General features: G+C 39.6%; 1 protein-coding gene across 1 annotated transcript; it reads left to right on the forward strand.

The window, feature by feature from the left end:
- Positions 1-9,778: 9,778 nt before the first annotated feature.
- Positions 9,779-14,126, forward strand: STEAP4 (STEAP4 metalloreductase; the record flags this gene model as incomplete). Its single annotated transcript, XM_079538057.1, has 4 exons — positions 9,779-10,234; positions 11,497-12,024; positions 12,670-12,834; positions 13,857-14,126. 4 exons carry the CDS (start codon positions 9,779-9,781, stop codon positions 14,124-14,126), a joined length of 1,419 nt encoding a protein of 472 aa, XP_079394183.1.
- Positions 14,127-22,949: the final 8,823 nt, after the last annotated feature.

The raw sequence follows: 22,949 nt of genomic DNA on the forward strand, positions 1-22,949 counted from the left end.
AATCAGCCAAGAAACACAAATCCCTGGGAAGCCAGGCTTCATTATTTCTAGTGTTACTTCTTTGTCAGACAGAGCTATTTGTTAATGTCTCTAAATAGCAGACAAAAGATGCACAGAAGAATAGCTTCACTGACAGAGAAGACAGCCTTGGAGGACACAGCAGGAATCCAAAAGGTGCTTGTCATGTACGCTTTGTGGGCTTCAAAACATATCTTTCAAGGTCTCAGAACATCTCCTGAGCATTATAGTGGGGATAAATCCAGTGCCCCCACTTTGCACTCCAGACAGACCTGCCTCTTCTCACCGTCACTCAGCTTTGGGTGTTTTCTGAAATCTTCTCACTCTTGCAGTTGGATTAAATCTTGATACCTATACCTCTCCAAAAAGCACAACAACCCTAAAGAGGCCAAGGAAATTACACCAGTTATAGCTGAGTCTTACGTGCTTACGGGAAAGTTGGAGGTGGTGAGATTTCCAGCTCTCTCAGTACTTCGCTATGATTTAGACAACATTAAACACATCTGTTTAGGCCTATACTTCATCTGTTTGAAGAGCCTCCGGGCAGCTTTAGTGTTCTCCTGATAAAAAGCAAAGATGTGGGAAATGCAATGTCCTCTGTAGGAGGATTTATTGTCTCAAACAATTATTCTTTATAAGCTTTGTCAAAACTTGGAGCTCAGGACTTTCTGTTGAGGAGAATAGAAGATATTCATTTGCTCGAAAGAAAATTCATGAATAATTTGCTATGATATGTTTGTTAGGAGCTACTCTGCTATTTTCTTTATGCGTATAAGTACTAGATTAATCAAGGGAGAGTAGTTTAGCCACATGCCTTTCAGTTTCTGGTGTAGCAAACAACAGAAAATACAGTTTGTAATTTAGGGCAGATTTGGTTCTACAACTGTCAGCTTAAAAGAAGTGCTGTTTTTTAGAGAGTGCAGTCTCTCTCTGTGGAGATAGAAACATGAAATTTTAAGAAAATGAGATTGCCTCAGAATAGTGTATATGTCTTTCCAGTGAGAATTTTTAAGTCACATTTCACTTGTTTTCCAAGTTTTACTCCAGGATTACTGAATATTATGCATGTGTAAAACATTTCAGAAAGATACATTCAAAGCTGTATTACTGGATATGCAAGAAATGAAGTATTAACGATCCTCATTTTCTGCTGTATTTAATAGGCCACTCTATTTAATTTTAACTTATTAGGGCACTTTTGATCATAGATGACTCACATCTCAGACTTTCTGAGACAAAACTCCAAAAAAAAAAAAAAAAAAATCAAAAGGGAATTATTTCTATGTGTCAGTACATGCAGTAAACTGCTAAGACAATAATGAAAATTAATTAACTCAGTTTCAAACAGAAATTGTTTAACTTTGTAGAACTTGACAGCACGGGAAAGAAAAGACCTGAAAGGACCAACCATTCCGAACAGAAATATATACTAATGTATTTATTTGTTTGAAGTTCACCATGCCTGTATATAGGTATACAAGGATTTGAATGAAAAAAAAAAAAAAAAAAAAAAAAAAAAGACTAAATGTAAAAAATGGCCAATCCATTATCTTTCTATTCTTGGTTGTAGGCACTATTCTTCATTGCCACCAGCATGAATACATGTCATTAGCAGGGTGTGAAAGCACTGGTGGTAAGCCATAGTGCAGTCTGCCCTTGTTTAAGGAGGATGTACATTTACCAGTGGCAGGGAAGGATCAGGTGTACACAGAGGCAAACCTCATTGATACTGTTTTGTCTGTTCAAAGACGTCTTCAGGGCATAGGGCACCTGCAAGGGATTTATTTTCACTGCTCCTGCCATAGGCGCAATTCACCAACTCATGATCAGCTTGTAGTTGCACAACAAGTTGATGAAGGGTAATCCCATCAAGTCTGGTGGTGTGCTGGGCTTTCTCTCAGTACTGCTGTTGAGAATCTGCTTGAGACAATCTCTGAATTGGTGAAATGAGTTCAATGTTGTCTGTGTGATGCAAGATATGTAAGCTAATTTTTGAATCCATGTCGTGAACTCAGTGTTTTCCAGTTCTTCCTGACCAGAGAGTTACAAAGATTTCGCTGAAAAGACCTTTTGAGAGACTTGAGAGCTTACATACATGGATACTGCGTGAAAAAGTTCAGCTACTCCTTGTTCTAATGAGATTCGGAAAAAACAGAAACAGACAAATCCTCAGAGACTAGATCCTCTGGTGGACTACACCATAACCTTCCTCAGTCACAGCTGTGCTGGCCATTAACTTTCTTCTTACTTGCTAACCTTTCTTTTATACAGCTATGGATCAAACTCCTGACAATGCCTGGGCCGTTTATCTTCTCAAAGTCCTTATGTTCCACTTGATTATCTAAACCTTTTCCCTGAATCAAAGATAAAGGAGAACTGGCTTCAACAGATGAAGAGAAAGCTGAGGTGCTGAATGAGTTCTTCACCTCGGTCTTCACTGGTGGCCAGGATTCTAGTCTTTTTCACGTCCCTGAGCCCTGCATCCCCAAACCTCTATGTGGGGACCAAGGAGGTAAATCCCTCCCCACTGTAAGGGCAGAGCAAGTCCGACAGTGCCTCCTTAGACTGAATGAATACAAGTCTATGGGGCCGGATGGCGTGCATCCCAGGGTCCTGAAGGAGCTGGCTGAGGTGGTTGCCGAGCCACTCTCCATCATATTTGAGAAGTCGTGGCTGTCAGGTGAGGTCCCGGACGACTGAAGGAAGGGTCACGTCACTCCCATATACAAGAAGGGGAGCAGGGAGGACCCGGGGAACTACAGGCCAGTGAGTCTCACCTCCGTGCCTGGGAAGATCATGGAACAGATCCTCCTGGACAACATGCTCGATCACATAAAGAATGAGCATGTGATCCGAGACAGCCAGCACGGCTTCACCAAAGGAAGGTCATGCCTAACTAATCTTGTGGCCTTCTATGATGTAGTGACGGCATTGGTGGACGAAGGGAAGGCGACCGATGTCATTTTCCTGGACCTGAGCAAGGCCTTTGACATGGTCCCCCACCACATCCTCATCTCCAAATTGGAGGGAAGTGGATTTGATGGGTGGACGACCTGATGGATAAGCAATTGGTTGAAAGGCCGCAGACAGAGGGTGGTGGTCAATGGCTCTATGTCCAGGTGGAGGCCGGTAACAAGTGGTGTCCCCCAAGGGTCTGTCTTGGGACTGGTGCTCTTTAACATCTTTATCAATGACATCGATGAGGGAATTGAGTGCACCCTCAGCAAGTTTGCTGACGACACCAAGCTGAGTGGTGTGGTTGATACGGTGGAAGGAAGGGATGCCATTCAGAGGGACCTCGACAGGCTGGAAAGCTGGGCTCGGGTGAACCTAATGAGGTTCAACACGGCAAAGTGCAAGGTTTTGCATTTGGGCCGGAAGAACCCCAGGCACCCGTACAGGCTGGGAGGAGTGGTCCTTGAGAGCAGCTCGGCAGAGAAGGACCTGGGGGTCCTGATGGACGAGAGACTTAACATGAGCCAGCAGTACGCTCTGGCAGCTCGAAAGGCAAATGGGATCCTGGGCTCCATCAGGAGAGGGGTGGTCAGCAGGGACAGGGAGGTGATTGTCCCTCTCTACTCGGCTCTTGTGAAGCCCCATCTGGAGTACTGTGTCCAGGTGTGGAGCCCTCAGTACAAGAAAGACATGGAGATTTTGGAAAGGGTCCAGAGGAGGGCGACTAAGATGATCAGGGGGCTGGAGCACCTCCCCTATGAGGACAGGCTGAGGGAGTTGGGCTTGTTCAGCCTGGAAAAGAGAAGGCTGCGGGGCGACCTCATTGCAACCTATCAATACCTGAAGGGAACCTACACCCAGGAGGGGAGTAAACTCTTCAAAAGGGCTGACAATAGCAGGACTAGGGGAAATGGATCCAAGTTGAAGGAGGGAAGATTTAGGTTGGACGTTAGGGGGAAGTTCTTTACAAGGAGAGTGGTTAGGCCCTGGAACGGGCTGCCCAGGGAGGTTGTGGATGCCCCGTCCTTGGACGTGTTCAAGGCCAGGTTGGACGGGGGGTCCTGGGCAACCTGATCTAAATGTGTATGTTTGATGGCCCTGCTAGGCAGGGGGGTTGGAACTACATGATCCTTGAGGTCCCTTCCAACCCGGGTGATTCTGTGATTCTGTGATTCTGTGATAAAAGGATATAGTTCTAGAAGATCTTGGAATGTTATACAGGAGAAAATGCAGATGTTCAGTCACAGCTGAGAGATACTATGGGCCACTAGACAAGATCAATTGTTCAAAAACAGATTTGTTCACCTAGCAGAATAATAAGACGACAATACTAAACTCAGAAGGTGGGCAGGTGATGTTCCATGAGAAGTAGAATCTGAGAGGAAAAATGAGATCTGAGGATTTGAAACCTGCTTATAGAAATAGCATTAAAAACAGAGAGACAGAAAACGTTTGCAAGGCAGAGGAAGGATTGCAGGAAGACAGCCACGTAGCTGAAGCTGTGAATTCTTCAGAAGCTTCAAACAATAAAGTCATACAGAAATAAAAATCTATGGACAAACATAGAACAGTACAGATATGTTGCTAAAATTTGAAAAGCTACTGTACAAAAAAATAATTAAACAGTACATCCAGTACATCCAACTACATCCAGAATACTGTAAAAGCATAAACTGTCAAAGGAAAATCAAGAAAGGGATTTATCCAGTATTCAACTGAGAGAAAGCTATTGACTAATCACTCTAGGAAAGCATCTCTGCAATGCCTTTTTCACTCTACATCAGTAATAAAGAGATGAGAATTCAGGCAGGGTGACAGAAGTAACAGATTAGATCATGCTCAGGTGAGTTAAATGATTTGGGATCAGTGAGGCTGATGGAATTTGCCTTAAATTGTTCAGGGAATAACTGAAGCATTTCCACAGCCATTAATAACTACACTTAAGAACTGCATGGAAGAGGTAAAGTTTTCAAAGACTGGGAACACAGGAATAACAGCTATCCTGAAAAGTAAGTAGAAAGAGGAGGTGCAGAATTCTGGCCCAATCCATTTAAGAACAATTCTCAAATTGAAGATAATAAAAAAAATAAAAAATAGATTATAGACTCATGTATTAATCAAGAAGAAAGCATTCCAAATCCAACTAATCTCCTTTTATAAGATCATACCAGGTCTGGTGAATCACAAAGGCTGTGCAGCTTGAGATGAGTGAAGATTTTAATACGGCATGTTAGAGAATATTTTCATAAGCATACGAGGGAAATGCAGCCTGACTGAACTAACATAAGGTAGGATTCTGCAGAATGAGTGAAAGAAGCTTTTTCAGTCTCTCTGTTAATCACTGTCAAAATGGAAGGCTAAATTTACTGCAGATATACTGGGGGTCTCTCCTGGCTAAAGTCCTCTTCTGGAACTTTATTAAATGGCATGGATGCTGGAACAGACAGTATGCTTATTAAAGCTGACAATCTGACAAAGTTGAAAAAGCCTGCAAGCACGTTAGAGGACAGCCTTAGAAATCAAAATGATCTTGACAAATTGAAGTTACAGACTAAAAAAATATGGTGCTATTTAACAGGGACTAGAGCACAATACAGCAACTCAGAAAAGAACTGTACATGTTGAAGATGGAGATATTGGCTTTGGAGCAGGTCTGCATTAAAAAACGGGATGTTGCAGGATGCAGTACACTAGTATTTCAGTTCTTTTTTTTGCATTTTTGAAGCAAATCGCTGATTATCAAGCTTTGTTTTCTTGGAGTATATGGAAGAAAATGATTCCTTCCCACAAAGACTGAGCCAGATGATACGCTTTGGGTGCACCCCAGCACACTGCAGCTGTTAATGGACATTCAGGCTGCAATGCTAGACCAAGGCTGCTCCAAGGTGGAAATCCTGCGCTCAGACAGCACAACCATGTGCTTAGCACCAGCTGTTTCACTCTCTGTCTTCCTTCCTGTTGCCACACACTGCTTGCTAAAGTACATATAGCCATCCCAAGCTGACTTTGAATCAGCTGTACTGTGAATAAGACAGATGTGTCAGTGGGATGATGTGTTGTCTATGAGGCAATCGAAGTAATCCTTTCCAGCTGGTGAGATCTCAGTGAGAGTACTGTATTCAGTTTTAGCACCATACTTTTAATTATCAGTTGGAAGAGTTTAGCCTAGGAAGATTCCCACTCTCAGAAGCATGAGGTGCAGGGAAGGATCTGTTGTTGTTTCATCTAGAGAAGGGTGAAATCGTAACAGCTTTCATGTCCAACAAAAGCTTCTGAAAAAGAGAAGGAGGACAAAATGACATCTGAGTGTACAATGGAGGAGGCAATACAGCCCAATACAGATTGGACAGAAGAAAATCTGCCTTGTGTTATGACCAGTGAGACAGCAGAAAGCAAGGGAGACTGCCAGATCCACAAACAGGTTAAACAAGCATCTATCAGGCTTGGTTTAAATGTAGTTCATCCTGCCTTAGGGAGGGAGATGGGCTAGATAATCTCAAAATCACTGCCATTGCTATTTAGTTGCTTCTTTTTAAAATGTAAATAGTAAAATTTCTCTTTCCTGCTCCTTTCATCTTGTCATTCAACCTTTTGAATCATTCCATTGCTCTCCTGACTGTCATTTCATGTTACATCTGTCTGATCTTTCCATTCTCCATCCCTGTCTGTCTCAGTCCCACATCTGCTTTTCCACTTTTGGCACTGTTCCATTTGCAGAATGATTTTGCTAGGAAATCCCTCCTTTTTGCCCATGTACAAAGCAACATTCCTGTATTCATTCAAATTCCTGCGTAGGTATTTATATATAATTGCTGGAAGAAAATTGTATCTTGATTCAGTTCCCCAAATGTTTATGCAGTATTTAATGATCGTTTTGCTTCTTCAGTGCCTCCTTCTGTCATTACTGACCAAGTGACAATCAGATCAGAGGTTATCACCATTTTCCCTAAAAATAGGATAACTCACTGTATAAAAGTACAACTATGTAGAAAAGAAAGGACATAGTTATCAGGAAGAAGATTACATGGAATATCTTTGAAATAACAAGCATCACTAGCTTACCAATGTTAGGAAGATGTACATATGCAAAAGTATTATATGTGAATACAGAGCTCCACAAAGCTGTGATTTTTCTCAGACAATATTTGGGTACATATGTAGAAGAACAAAGGATGGTCATTTGTTTCTTTGCTAGTGTTTCTGTTTCCTCCAGTGCTTTGAGAGGGCCCAGCTTTGTGGGCACAAAGCTAACACTGCTGCCATCAGCTGCTTAACAAGACGCAGTGTCAGCTTTTGGGTTTAGCTCTGACACCAGGCTGGTCCTATGTCCTTTATGATGTACTTCATCATATCTTTCACACTGATGTAGGACAATAGAAAGCCTTTTTCCACAGCAAATGAATATCTTCTCTCATTGCAGCTATCACTGTAACGGACTCTATAAGGCCATTTTCCTTGTTTCAACTTTAGACCTACCGGGTTGCCATCAGAGCAAAGGTACCTTTTGTTCATTTTGTTCAAATACACACAGCAAAGCCCAAATTTATCTGTGCAGTCTACTGCCTGAATTAATCTCCAGAAGTCAACTGCAGTGCCCACAGCCTTTTCAGTTTAACAACAGCCAGTTGGCACAAAGACATGTTTGAAGACATGTTGAATTGAAAACAATTAAATTGAGAAAATTGACTTAAAATCCTTATTTATCAGAAGGAGGCATAATCCAAACAGCCTGGGATTTAAAAACAAAATTTCTTTGTCTTACATGTTATTTTCTGATATAGCAGATGCATGATTCAATTAACATATGTTTTACAGTATACCTTATGTGTTAAGAAAATCGTTTATGACCAGTTTATTTCTAATATGTAATGTGCACTATCACAGCAGCAATGGGCATCACTATAACAACTAATTCTTAATAAGGAAATAAGTAAATTCTGCTTAGTTGATTCAAGCAAACTATCTTTCCTGTTAAAAGTGGTATTAAATTAAATTAGGCCACTAGCAATAAAGGGAGCCTTAACTCTCTTCAGCTCTTTATGGAATAATATTCAATGCCTTGTACATGTCCCTTCATATGTAGATAGGGCTCCAAGAAACTGTACAGACACACAAAAAGAAAAAAAAGAAAAACTGTTCTTTACATTAGTTTTACGTTTCATCTCCCTCTTATTTTCTTCTGCTTTTTCCCAGCAAGACAAGTTCAGTGTTCACTAGCAAATGAGATGTTCAGTAATACTGAACAACAGAAACTCTTCATATATTTGTTTCTTGGTGGTAAATATACTAAATATATCACTTGATAAAACCCATTAGAGATGGTTGGTTTGTTGAGTTTCTCTTGTCCAGTCTTACTCTAGTGAAAAAAATGGTTTGCATAGTTCTTTCAGCAATAACTTAATGATTTCTTGGGGGCAAATACAGAAGTTTTCAGCTGGACAAACATGTATTACAAAGGAGTTTTATCTTTCATTTTGGATAGGGGCCCACTTTGCTAAAAGGAAAATTTGAGAAAAGTAAGTTGAATTCCATTAGGTACTGAGTTGAACCATTTTCTAATATTACAGATGTAACTCTTCTGTTCATTTTTGAAATACAGACTATCCACTAAAAGGATTGTACAGCTTTCCTCCCATTGGAGCCGTATGGGACAGTAAAAGAGCCCTCAGAGGATGAGTTTCAAATGTGTAAAAGAACACTGGGAAAAAAAGAAAAAAAAGAAGAGTATAATCTCTATATTTTAAGTTTCATTCTGAGCAGGACTTCATGTAGGAATGTAAGCAAAGTGTTAATCAACAGCCATAGCAGAGCAATTGTTTTGGATCTAGCTAACTGTTCTATGCAATTCTGTCCTGAAAATTGGATAATCAGTTATTCTCACAGCTTTAATTAAGCCACTTACCTGAGATGCTGTGAAAGCCTTGAACTAGGGCTCCTGCAAAATAACATGGCTGCTCCAAGTACTAAATTGGTGGCTGTTTGGAAAGAAGGGTCTCACAAGATCTCCTGTTAGAGATCTGCCTTAAGGCTTCAGGTTTTCTATCCTTGGGTCCCTTTTTGTAAAGTGAGGGCAACAGCACATGGATCTATCAGAAGACCTTTGGAGCAGCCGTGTTTGATTCTGCATTTGGGTCATGGGTCTCACTCTGTAAGTACGGAGCGTACATACTGCTATGTCATGGATAATACATTAAAGTCTTTGAAGCCTCCAGGTACTGTGATAAAGGAGGACAGATAAAAATCTCAGAGAATTTCATTAAGAGTAACACATGTTCAACGTGGAATACACCCGTTCCACCATCCAAACACTTCATGGGACATTCTTCAGGAAAATGAACAATAACAAACCAAACTGGCATTGAATGGGCATATTGAGAAAGTACTGCAGACAACACAGATTTGTAACTAGCTTGTACACCACTTCCTCAAGTGTTTTACAAACAGACCTTCCCGGTTCTAATCTGATTAGAGTCACACTCAACTTTAATGCTTTTCTATAACATAAAGAAATAGAAATGATCCTGAAACATGTACAGCCCTTGCTCATGGTGATCCTGTACCCTTTCCTCCTGCTTTCCCTTTGAGAAAGGAAAACTGCAATATTTCAGCTGAAGATGAACAGAAAGGAGGGCGTTGTCAGAGATGGAGAGCTGAAAATCCAGAATTCATTTTCTAAAAACTATACAGATTAAGAATCAAGAAAACTCTCGGATATTTATTTTGTACAGTCAGACAAATTAGCCTTTCATTTTGAAGAGATCAATGTTTTACTTAATTTGTTGCTTGTTTGTTTGTTTTTAAATAGATGAATAAAAATTCTTCCAACATAATGGCTTTGGCTCCCAAAACATCTAACAAAAGAGAGACAGTGTGTATATTTGGAACAGGAGACTTTGGAAGAGCTCTGGGCCATAAACTGATTCAGTCTGGCTACCCCGTCATATTTGGAAGCCGGAGCCCATGGCCATCCAGCCTGATTCCCAAGGATGCAGAGGTGCTGAGCCATGCTGAGGCAGCACAGAAAGCTGCCATCATTATTATAGCAATCCAGAGGCAACATTACGACTTCCTTGCATCACTAGAGGAAACACTCCGTGGAAAAGTGTTGGTGGACATAAGCAACAACTTAAAAATAAACCAGTATCCTGAATCCAATGCAAAGTACCTGGCTCAGCTGGTGCCCAGCGCTAGGGTTGTGAAAGCCTTTAACACCGTGTCAGCCTGGGCTCTGCAGTCGGGCACCTTGGATGCAAGCCGGCAGGTAAGACTGAACTGCAGGAGTTTGCTATTTCATAGAGTTATGAAGTATCATATGGGCTTTTAACAGTTAGACAAAACACACACTTGGGACATATGACTCAGACAAGGCTGAGATGAAAATTTCACTGTAATTGCAAATCTCAAATTAAACGCGAGCTAAAATTTACTTTGGGATTCAAATATGACATGACAAGGAATGTTGATAGCTGTTAAGAGACATTAGGGAAGCAAGGAAAAAAAAAAAGAAAACACAGCTACAAACAGAGAACCAGTAAATCAGAAGGAAATGAGGGCTGTGTCACTTGTTCACCTAAGAGTGCAAAAAAAGGGATGTAAGGGATATAATGGGGCAATAGAATGAGTATAAGCAATGAGATAAATAGATGGATGGTGAAAAAATTAATAGTTTTCTAAATCACATCAAAACAGAAGTCTAACACAAAAACAACGTGTGCAAGCCATGTTAATGAGCTCCCCAGTCACAGGCAAGCTGGTCATAGGAAACAATCAAGCATCTTTGTGGAAGAATTTATTTCTGTTCTGTATTCTGTATTCCCTGTTTTCAGCTACTCTGAACATGCAACTATTCAAATTATTGTTAACTTTGCTTTCTGCTGATAGAAGTGGTTTCACCTAAACTAAAAACCAATGATTTACAAGCCTAGGCATCTGAAACCTTTATCATACTTAGATAAATGACAGCAGAAGTTGCCCCTTTTCTGCCTATTCCAAAAGAAGTATTACAATTCCTACTCAGAAAAAAAGAGTTTCTTCACACTTTTACTAGATACAAGAAGGAATAATACTAAATTTCATGACAGAGAAATTACATTTGAATTGTCTCTACCCCCAGGTCCTGACTGAAGCTCTTACAGACCATTGTAGTGGCAATACAAAATATTATTCCTACTTACTATTACAAAACCTTGTGCTTATAAACTGTGGGCAGGATCTTCAAAAGAGCATGCTGAAATTCAAGTGCTCTAAGCAAAGATTGTAATTTTTGTTCTTGGCACATGCAAAATTTTGCCACTTGAAGCGATGTATTTCACCAAAGAAAAGAAAGATTGATGTTCTTAATTCTAGGGACTGTTGATCAAGAAATTACCTATAACAATTTTATCTATATAAATTAAGGCTAACAAGGGAGGTAATAAGGAGCCTAGAAGCTCATGCTCATATTGCCCATATTCAGGAAGAAACGCAGTTGAAAATGTCACAAAAGTCTGTCAAAATAAAATCCCTGCTTGTTTTTGACTGCAGGTGTTTGTCTGTGGAGATGACACAGAAGCTAAACAAATGGTAATGGATATTGTTCGTGCACTGGGACTCACACCGTTAGATCAAGGATCTCTCTTGGCTGCTCGGGAAATAGAAAATTACCCTCTACAGCTTTTTCCAATGTGGAAGCTTCCCATCTTTTTGTCCCTTGGCCTAACCGCATTCTTCTTCATCTACTGTTTGGTTCGTGATGTAATTTACCCTTGTGTTTATGAAAATAGGGATTATTCATTTTTTCTTGCAATTTCCATTCCAAATCGGATCTGCCCTATAATGGCACTCGTCCTTCTTGCCTTGGTTTATCTCCCTGGTGTATTTGCTGCAATTATTCAGTTATACAGAGGTACCAAATACAGCCGTTTTCCAGACTGGCTGGACAAATGGATGCTGTGTAGGAAACAGCTTGGACTAGTAGCCTTAGCGTTTGCTTCTCTGCATGTTGTTTATACTCTCGTTACCCCAATTCGCTACTATGTAAGATGGACAACTGGGGACAGAACCATCTCACAGGTAATTTTTTTCCTTGCTCTATGTCTTCTCTTCCTCTAACCCTGTTACTAACATTACCAGGGATGCTAAACTTTAGAAGTTCACATCGACTTTGTCTATTGTCCTTTTTAATGAGGTTAGTTTCCTAGTTTCTGTGCTGCTTTTATCCATGGATAAATCATAAATCCAAAGGTTTCTGATGTTGAGTTGTGGGTAAATACCGTCCTCCTAGGTAGCTTACATATTAATGAAATAATCAAGAAATACATAAAGAATAAAGAAATGTATCTCTCTATTTCTCTATATAAATTTATGAATCATAGAATCAAAGAATAGTTTGAATTGGAAAGGATTTTTACAGGTCATCTAATCCAAACCCCCTGCAATGAACAGGGATTAGCATATATTTTGAGTTCCTGACCTTACTCAACAACAAACAATTGAATACTTGCCCTCACAGTAGGTCTACAATAGATAAGTACTGCAATTATAGGTACACAAAACCTACATAAGGCCACTCTCACATTTTCAGTAGCCATTCAAAGTAAATACCCAATCCTTTTCAGATAATGTGTAATATTTATCTCTTAGTTAAATGATATTTTTTTCTTCATATTGATCCTAAAACTGCTAACACTAAGATATATGTGGTATTCTTTTCTTCAGGCACTGAACAATAGTACTACTCCATTTGACAACACAAATGGCTGGCTTAGTGACTCTTATTTGGCTTTGGGGATTTTAGGATTCTTTTTATTTGTTCTTCTTGGAATAACTTCCTTGCCTTCTGTCAGCAACAGTGTCAACTGGAGAGAATTTCGATTTGTACAGGTAAGAAAAAGATTTTCTCTAAAAAAAACATTTTTCTTCTCAGTTGGAAACTTTCCTTTTTTTTTTTTTTTTTTTTTTAAATGAACTATGACCACAGAACGATTTAGCAGTGTCTTTCCTCCATTCTAACTCTAAATGCCATATCTGTATTATTCACTATCACCTGATTAATATATATTTGCCTATCTACATGGCTATACAATCCACATATAAAAAACACAACTCCCCTGATGTCTACCTATGGAACAACTGGTGTTATTACACCAACAACATAAAATTGGGAAGATCTAAACTGCTAACTGACAAATGGAAAAATGACACTGTGGAGTTAATGACTGCCAAATTACACAGTCACAAAATACTTTAGCCATTTATTGGGCTGATTTTGTTGGTTCACAAGATAATTCAGTTAACACAATTTTGAAAACTGACTTTATCGCTCCAGTACTTTCAACATCAAGCATCTAAAGAGAGCCTCCAGTTCCTGCAGGCTCTAACAGTTGCTGTGCCTTTAACAAAGCTACCTCTGTTAACACCATCATCTTGACCCCACATCAGAAAGAAGTTTGGTGCTGTAGTGCCTCTGCAGGAACAGGGCTAGCAAGGGAAAATACTATGAGTTAATGTTTTACTTAGGTGAAGAACTTGCACAGTGTAGTTCCGGGTGGATTATCACTAAAGCATATGAAAGGCTTGGACCTCTCAAATGAACTGTAGCCTTTTCTCTGTGTTTTTACAAATACGGCAACATTAGGCAATGTGTGGAAAAAGTTATCAAGGTTGTTGGTGGGGGGGGGGGGGGGAGAATAAAAAAAAAAAAAAAAAAAAAAAGAAAAAATCACATCCTGGAGATACATTTGAATTTTTATTAAAAAATAAATCTTTTTTCATTTCAGTAGACCCATTTAGTCCCAAATTTGGCACACATTCCCTGAAGTCTGCTGTGCACTGTAATTTGCAGTTGTTCTGGTTCAATTCAGTATTCTAACCTCTACTTCTTTCTCTTCTTTGTTCTCCTCTAGTCCAAACTGGGATATCTGACATTGATTTTATGCACCGCACACACACTGGTCTGTGGTGGAAAGTGGTTCCTAAATCCATCAGCATACAGATGGTATCTTCCAGAAGCCTATATGCTCTCTCTCATTATTCCATGCGTTGTACTGGTTGTCAAATTTGTGCTCATACTTCCTTGTCTAGACAAGCAATTAACACGAATTCGACAGGGCTGGGAGAGGAATCCCCAGTACTCAGAACAGTCAAACTACATTATCAACAAGTCTGCTGTGTAATTAGACTAACCTGTATTGTTAAAAAGAAACAAAAAATTGAAGGCAAAATGAAGTCCCTATCCTCCTTTACCTGGAGAGAGAAAAAGTGAGAAGCCTGGGCAGGCTCTGACTGAAATAAAGCAATTTCAGTGACAAAATTTAAATCAAACGAGCCTCCTGAGATCCTGCACACCAGACATGCTTTCACACAGACCTTTTCCTTTTTCTCCCCCATTCACCCTCCATTTCTGACAGGAGTATGAGAGAAGTGTTCATGGTATCAGTCACTCAAAATCTCTAGTGATGGCCAACCTCTCCTATTAGATGGTGTCTGCTCCTCTTCACTGTCCTGCCCAGTGGGGCTCAGATCTGGACAGGCATTAGCTGAGGGAAAGCTCTCATCTTTCCAACACTAGTTTGTCCTCCATTAACATCTGGTCAAAGAGGTCTATATTCATGCCTTAGAAATAGTTAAATAAGATTTCCTTGGTTTGTGTACAAGCACTCTAATGTTCAAAGTGTATCTGCTGAGGATTGCTGAACCCTTGCTATACTGCAGAAACTCGGATGGCAAGGGGATGGAGGAGAGACCAAACTGTCAAAAAGACATGAGATGTACTTGCAGAGAAGCTTAGGCTGGTGAGCACATGCACACAGTGGTTGGTGAATTTTTGTGTAATCAGTGAGCTGTAAGCAAAGGAACTGATGGAAAAACATAATTTTATTAGGAGTTTATACTGCATGTCATAATTATATAATCACAAAAAATAGATTGTTGATTTTTCTGAAATGCTTTGGATGCAATGTTATAAATATTCAATGAAAATGCACATATCCTAATCTCAATAAAGGAAGTTCTTTATAGTTGTGCATTCTGTTATTACTCCTAGAACATCTTTTGCTATGATGCAGCTGCTGGTATGCTTAGTTGCACATTAGCATTGTAAGGCCTTGGGGGGAAAAAATAAAATGGGATCCTGTCTTCAGATAGCTGCTAGGGCTTACTTTCTCCCATTTTTGCTCCTTGAATGCTTACATATATAGGTATTTGCTTAGTTACTGAACAGGAGTGCAGAACAGTCATGGGCTCAAAGGGCCTAAATATAGGGATACCTATAACACCACCTTAAACTCCCTCAGAAAGAGAAGACAGAGGCAGAAGCAGAGAGAGAAATGAAAAAAAAAAAAGACAGGGATTGTGTGTGAGTAGATGAGAAAGCAAAACAAAAAATAAAACATATAATAGCAGCCTGAATACCTAGACTTACAATGGGAGCTCTATTCTGCTTCCAGTGACATACCCCAGACTCATATTAAGAACAGTAACTGCTTCAAGATCCACAGTTTGCTTTTATGATTACCTGTTACAGGACTTAGGGTTTCTGCCTATGCAGATACCGATTTAAAAAAAAAAAAAAAAAAACAAAAAAAACCAGCACCCTTTTCTCTCCCACAGCTGAGCTTGTGGGTTGGAATTTAATTTGCAACAGTCATGGCAAGTAACACAATGAAAAGTCATGCTTCATGAAACACGAGCATTGCCAATGCTCTGTCATCTTCTCTATCAAAGAATATGATTCTTTGTATTTCTGAGTGCCCTGCGTTAGGAGGCTGAGTCAGGTCTGCTTTACTCCCACTGAAAACCAGTGCAAGGTGGCCTGACAGTACAATCTGTACACTCATTCACTACTAAATTCCAGCTTCCAGGCACAGGGCTGCAGCTCATGCAAGAAAGACAGAATTCTTCAAGGAGCAGGTTGTCTTATATGGCTAATAGATAGGACCAAGTTTACTGAAAATGTCAAGCAAAGAGATACAATTTGCTGTTTTCTCCAAGAATAAAATGCCAATACCTGTTGTGTACAAACCAAGCAGACAATGCTATTTGTTTGCATAGGTGCATGAAACAGCTCTCAGGATCTCATCCAAAGCTCTCTCATTTGAAGGTAGCATAGGGCTCTTTGTTGATTTCAATAAATAATAATAAAACAGATCTACACCAGCACTTGTTATTCTAGCCCAGTATTTTGAAAACAATAACCAATATTATGAAAAATATTTATACTCTGTATAAATTTTTTTAGGCTGAATTCTTTATGCATATATATATTTTTAACATACCAACAAAGCCTGGTTAGAAGGGACATTAGAAGGGTTATGAAATACACTTTGAAAAGTATATTTTCTATAAGGATTCCATACACAAAAAAGAGCCTTTGCACGTAAATACGTAACGCACTTGTAAGAACTTCTGTAGGAATAAAACAATGACTCTCCACTCCACTTCTAAATCAAAGACAACATTTAGAAAATAAAAGCTGCAGCTTTTTAAGCAAGAAGTCATATGGATATGCTCCTGATAGCTAAATTTGGATTTCATTGCACAAGAAAGTTTTATTTTTATGCAGAATGCACAGGTACTGCATGACTTTTAGACCTCTATATAACATATGATTCTTCTAATCTAACTTCCTGATTTCAATATCCATTTCAAACCCCCAAATGCACTTATTAAAATACCATCTTTTCACTAATTAATCAGATTTACTTAGCCCTGAAGTAATGTGATACACAGTAGCCCCAAGGGACATACCTGACAACACAGATTTTGAACCACTGGGATCCAACCACTTCCCATTAGTTCCATTGCACCATGCCATGAATCCTGTGGTCTGCAATATATTTTTGCTCCACAGCACGATCTTCCTTCAGCCTGTGCTACCTTATCTAAATTACCTCTTACTCAAGATTCAAGATTTGATTGTTCAGAAAGCCACTTTATTCCTGCATGTCAGGTTTGGGGGGCTTGGCTCATTACCTTCTATCACACACAGAATTTTAGAAGATCATCTTGTCTCAAATGCTAGTGAGCCTTTTTGGTCCACTCCAAATCAGGAGCTGGTGAACAGTATGAATGCCAACAGGAACCATGTAACCTATGCTGTGCTGCTCTCCCATACTACAATTATCTATTTATTAAGTCTTCAATGTTTATTATTTAGTAATAGATTAAATATGGCTTCTCTTCCACACACTGTGGAAGCTTTTCTTTCATACACAAACTTTTATTCTGCATTATACATTCTTCCGCCATAGATCTCCATTTATATGTCTACTTCTTGATGTTAACCTGAATGGTTGGCTCTCTGGATGAAGCTGACATTTCTCAAGATTGTTTAGATATCATTGTGATAGGAAAAGAAAAACAAGACATCTCTTATTGCTGCCATTCTGGAATATAGGAATTCAGAACTGACATAAGTATTAGCTCTCACTAATAAGATGACCCCCTTGACATTGATTTCTTATAAGGAACATCAGTGCTACAAAGACATACACTGAAGAAGCTTGAGAGAACTCGCACAGAGCCCAGAGAATTGGCTGATTTCTCCAAATGCAGCAAAATAGAATTAGCAATTTTTTACTCATGAGTTGTCAGACACATGCTTTAGTCCTATATCTGCTTTGGTTTCCATATCCACACTGGCTCATAATTCTTGATTCATTCAAGCACCGTCTCTTCACTGCTTTTCTTCTCACACACGCTCACATTTCTTCTAGGAAAAGTTCAGACAAGCAATTCAATACTCCCAAATCAAAACAGAATGTCCCAAAACAAGTATGTTTAGGACATACTATCCGCAACCAAGTGCTGACACAGAGGAAGAGAAGTATTTTCAAGAAAGCATTACATTTTTGATTGTCTGATACCAGGTAGTTTAATCAGATAAGGAGTCCAACTCAGTTTCAGGATCTCACCATCACCTCATCACCTTCTTCCCCCAGTACAAGAAGACACAAATCAGCCTATTTACTCTTCCTGTACACCAACCTTCCCAAAAGTAGCTGCCACACCACAGCACTCACTGTTGAACAGTAGCAGTAAACCCAGATGCCCATCAAACACAGATTTCTAATGCTTCTAATGCTTAGTAGTGAATAAAGTTTGTCAAACAGTTTCCCCAGAGGAATAGCACCAGGACAGATGCCAAAATACAACTACTAGACAGCCCACAGGGCTATTCTGTTTCAATGTGAGATGCCATCATTTTGGCTTTCCTTCAGTTGTTTAATTATAAAATTAAACAAATACAGCATCTCCTTTAAAAAAAAAAAAAAAAAAAAGTAAACCATTAACTTGGCATTAAAATCTGAACTGAAGGAAACCTGACATTACTCTTGGAACATGTGAGAGCTGGACAGGATGAGCAGAACCCGAGAAAGCAGCTGGCAGGATAGGGGAGGACATGGCAGTGTCTCCCTCCCTGATTGGCTATCAGTGATCCAGAGCTGCAGAAGCACAAGGACACAACAAACCTTGCATTCCTATCCCTGGCTGAGGCAATTGGAGAGCATGGCTGCAGAACTGAAGGAATTACAATAAACATATAGGATTGGATGTACAGGATTACAATTTATTTGTTTTGCTGATAGCTTTTATTTCCCAATCCGTAAACAGACTGAAAAACAAACCCCATCCATACTTGGATAAGTCTAAATAAAGGTCAAACCTTTAGTCCCATTATAGAAGCTTTGGTGTTGTTTTACTACCAAGTCTGCTTAGAATTGTTGGGTACCTAAGTTGTTGCGATCTCAGTTGTGCCCAGGCCTGAGAGATACTTCTTGTCCAGTCACAAAATCCTGAGAAAGATCAAGGTGTTTATGCAGCTGTACACTGTCTTTGAAGACAGTGCTGAATACCTGAGCGCCACCGGAAGCCCCACTGAATACCCTCTACCATCTTCTCTTTGAACACAAATACTCTTGTTTCTCGGCAAACTCAAGACTTCCCTGCCTTTTACAGAGAAGCTGATCCTCAGATTCATACTTAACTGTCTTCCCAGACACCTCACAAGTTTCTTTAATTCTGTTGCTGACATACACATTCACATGGGAAGTCAAAGGCAAGGAAAGGAATTGGACAAAGGTTCCCTGAAGCTGAGGATAGTTCTCTAATTACAAGGAGCTTTACATAATAGAGAGCCAGAAGGCAACCTTGTGATCAGCCATTCCTTTTTTCCTGCAGAACACAGGCTACAGACACTGTCTGAATTAATTCCTTTCTGGATTATCAGGAATCGTCATATTTTTCAGTTCAAAGACGCCTACAAAATTTCCATTAGTAATGCAGATTCCTGCAAAGTTTAAGCTTCCAGACAGCACACATTTTTATCCAGTTACCATTTGTGAATGTTGGCAGGTAATCCATTGAAACCAGCTGAAAACTCCTGAATTAAAGATATTCCTAAAACAACCACTGAACTTGATATAAACATTATAAAATTCACCAAAACCTTTGGCAAATCCTTTTGACAGCTGATTACCCTCACTTCAACATAGATTATACATGAACATCCATAGCCTGAATTTTAGTAGTATTCAGGCATCACAATTTGTAACTTTCCTGAAGTGTCCAGAACACCGCATGTGTAAAACATGTTTTACCTGAGACAAAATTCAGGTGTAAGAAAAAAAAACAAAAGTGAAGAAATGTAAATCATATTTGGTCCAACATCATGTAGGGAAGTATAACTGCGTACTTAATTGCCTTCATAAGGACGAAGTTTCAACATGTTCTTAACTACTGAATTTTGATTAAAAAAAAAAAAAATACTAAAAATGGACAAATTACAAATATTAGCAGCCACTAGGGATAACCTAAGCTTGAACATAATTTCACAAAAGCCAATAAATGGCAATTAGATAATTGTTAATAAACTCCATGAAAACAGTTGCAGATTACTCACAGAGCTATGTTTCTTGTAGCCTCTACTGATAAATTCAGATGCAGAACTAATATCGGATAAGTTGGTTTCTCAGGAATTAGTTGCAGCTTTATGTTTATTTAGAAACAACTAACAAACAAACAATCACTGCTGAGGAGAAGTTATATTACCCCTGATATCCTTAAAAGCAAGAGGGCAGAAGATATTTGATGAACTGTGCACTCTAGCCATCGTGCCAGTGAATTCAGGTCTGCAGAAGGCCATTGTGAAGGAACGATAGCATGCCATTACCCTGAACACAATAAAACCACTGAATGAGAACTGTTCACAGAGGAAGATGTTAGAAACAAGTATGAACCATGTCCAAACAATTCACAGGGAACCAGGGATGGGAGTACAGGGGTACAATCTAATGTGATCTTGTTAAGAGGTACCAAGAAGGTAAGTTACTCAATGTCTGCAGTGTTGTGGAATGTTTCACACTGAAAACAACACTAAAGACTAAGGAGCAGATTCCTCTACACCTAAAAGGAAGTAAGAATGTGGGAAAAATCCTTTAAGTTTACAGTCCATGGGAAATGAATTCATTCAACAAAAAAAGTGTTAAGGGTGGATGCAATACAACATTCCCAAGTCATTATTCAATGAAGTTTCATAATCCAGTAGCCAGTGAAGTGGGAAGTAGCTTGTCTCTTTTATGAAACTACTGAAAAAAACCCACAAGCTATACAAACATATGCAACTCTGGCATTGTTTAACAGAGCAGCAGGTGTGAGGAACATACAAGGAGCATCACATAAGCTTCAGACAACAGCACAAGCACACTTATGCAGCTTTGACTTGGCTTAAAGCTACAACTCAATTTAAAGCATTCTACCCAGAGGCTGAGAGTAAAGAAGCTAGTTTGATTCTTCCCAGGTTTGGTGTCTGACATTTGATGCTGCTGCACTTATTTCCAAAAAACACATAGGGAAATACGTGGCTCCACTACAGTAAGTCAGCTATCCCCATGCCTCAAGACTGTCTCTGTCAAGAATAAAAGAAGGGTGCTTATCATAGGTAACTTTCTTCTAAGGGAACAGAGGGCCATATATGCTGACCAGACTCTACACACAGGGAAGTATGCTGCCTCCCTGCGGTCCAGGTCAGGGGTATCATTACCAGCAAGCTCCTAAATCTACCACAGCCCTCTGGCTATTACCCACTTCTGGTAGTTCAGATCAGCAACTATAAGGTCACGGTGAGAAACCCAAGGGCTATCAAAAGGGACTACAGAGCATTGGGGCAGCTAGTTGAAGGAGTAGAGCCCAGGAGGTTTTTCTCCCCTCAATCACTTCAGCAGGAGGGAAAAATGCTGAGATAAGCAGGAAGCCACCTGATTAACACCTGGCTAATAGGCTAATGCCATCAGAGGAAATCATCCTGGCCCTCCCTCCCACACTCCCCCATCGTGGGATAGTTTATTCAGGCTCTATCTCTAAAAGATAAAGAATCCTAGACTGGGAGCTGGCATGGCTCATCAAGAAGGCTTTAAACTAGGTTTAAAGAGGGAAAGCGATAAAACCAGACTCACTGGAGCAGCAGTATGCCAGGATTAGGGGTGAGACCAATAGCCATCTACACCAATGCATGCAGCACGAGCAACAAATAGGAAGAGCTACAAGCCATTGTGCAGCAGAACTATGAATTAGTCACCAATACCAAAACATGGAGGGATCATTCACATGACTAGAGTATTGAAATAGAGAGCTATAAGCTCTTTAGAAGGGATGGGCAAGGAAGGAGGGGCTGTGGGCTGACTCTCTGTATTAGGGAGTGTTTCAGTGCTGTAGAGCTTGATGCTGCAAATGAGTCAGAAGGGAGGTCAGCCAAACTGCTACTCTGGATTTCTTTCTAACAGTTTAGAACAATGGTTGAGAATTGTGAGCTAGTCCTGAAGGGCAAAGGGCTCCAGGAAGGCTGGACATTCCTTCAAAAGGAAATAATAAAAGCACAGGAACAGACTGTGCTCCTATGCTGTAAGATGAGCCAGCAGGGAAGAAGACTGGCTGAGCTGGACAAGAAGCTCAAGAAGCTTTTGCTAATAGTGCAGGGAAAAAAAAAAAAAAGAAGAAGAAAAAAAAAAAAAAAAAAAAAAAGCAGTTTACCTGTTCCTACCCCATCTCCACAAATTAGTGAAATTGGACAGTATGCAATCAGAAATACAGGCCAACAATGAGCATTATTTAATCCATCACAGTCTCTTAAATAAGTAATTGATGTAAACTAGTATCTCTGCAATCAAACCAACCTGCTTGTCTTTCCTAAGCTTGTACTGCACAGCCTGATTAGCAGCATTACTTGGGTGAACCTTTGCCTCCCTGAGACAAAGAAGGAGAGACGTGACCAGTATCAGAGGAACAGGACAGAGTATTAACTAGCAGAGATACTGAAATACTCCTAAGTAAGTTATGTGCAGTCACAAATGATTTACACACATTGTAACATTCACTGCAGTCTTCTCTACTAGCACTCAATCTCAGCAATGATCTTATCTAATCTCAACAATGGCTCTTATCTATATACTGCCTCAGAGGGGAAGAGTTAATAAATGGGACCACCAGTTGATTGCAGATGCACTTGGTGTAGTGCAAGATGATGTTTCCATGGCTGTTAGCTGTATCCAAGCTTGATTATGGATGCAATCTATGGTAACAACAATTATAAAAGAAGGTGAAGGGGACACCTCACTGAGTGGAATTCAAGAGGTAAAATTTGGTATAAGGCAACTAAATTTGAAGAGGCATTCCAAACCTAGTGGCATTTAGTTTTAATTCTGAGATCATGAACAATAAGGCCACAGCTTTTATCTTAACAATATGCATGGTTCATTATATTCCTTATATCCAATTATTGCACTAGAAAATTCTATGATTTTATTTTTTGCTTTCCAAAGAACATAAAGACTAATAAGCTTTAAAAGTTCAGGTTAGCAGAAACATTAGGACCGTTAGAGAGAAAAAGTACTAGTATCAAATATCATTATCCCAGCATGAGAAAGACACAACAAAAAAGTCTTGGAGTTAAAACCCTATGAACTCAGATTTAAAAACCTTCTGGTTGTGCCTTGAAAATAAGA

This window comes from Tetrao urogallus (genome assembly GCF_951394365.1).
Source record: "Tetrao urogallus genome assembly, chromosome: 7".
Lineage (NCBI taxonomy): Eukaryota > Metazoa > Chordata > Aves > Galliformes > Phasianidae > Tetrao > Tetrao urogallus.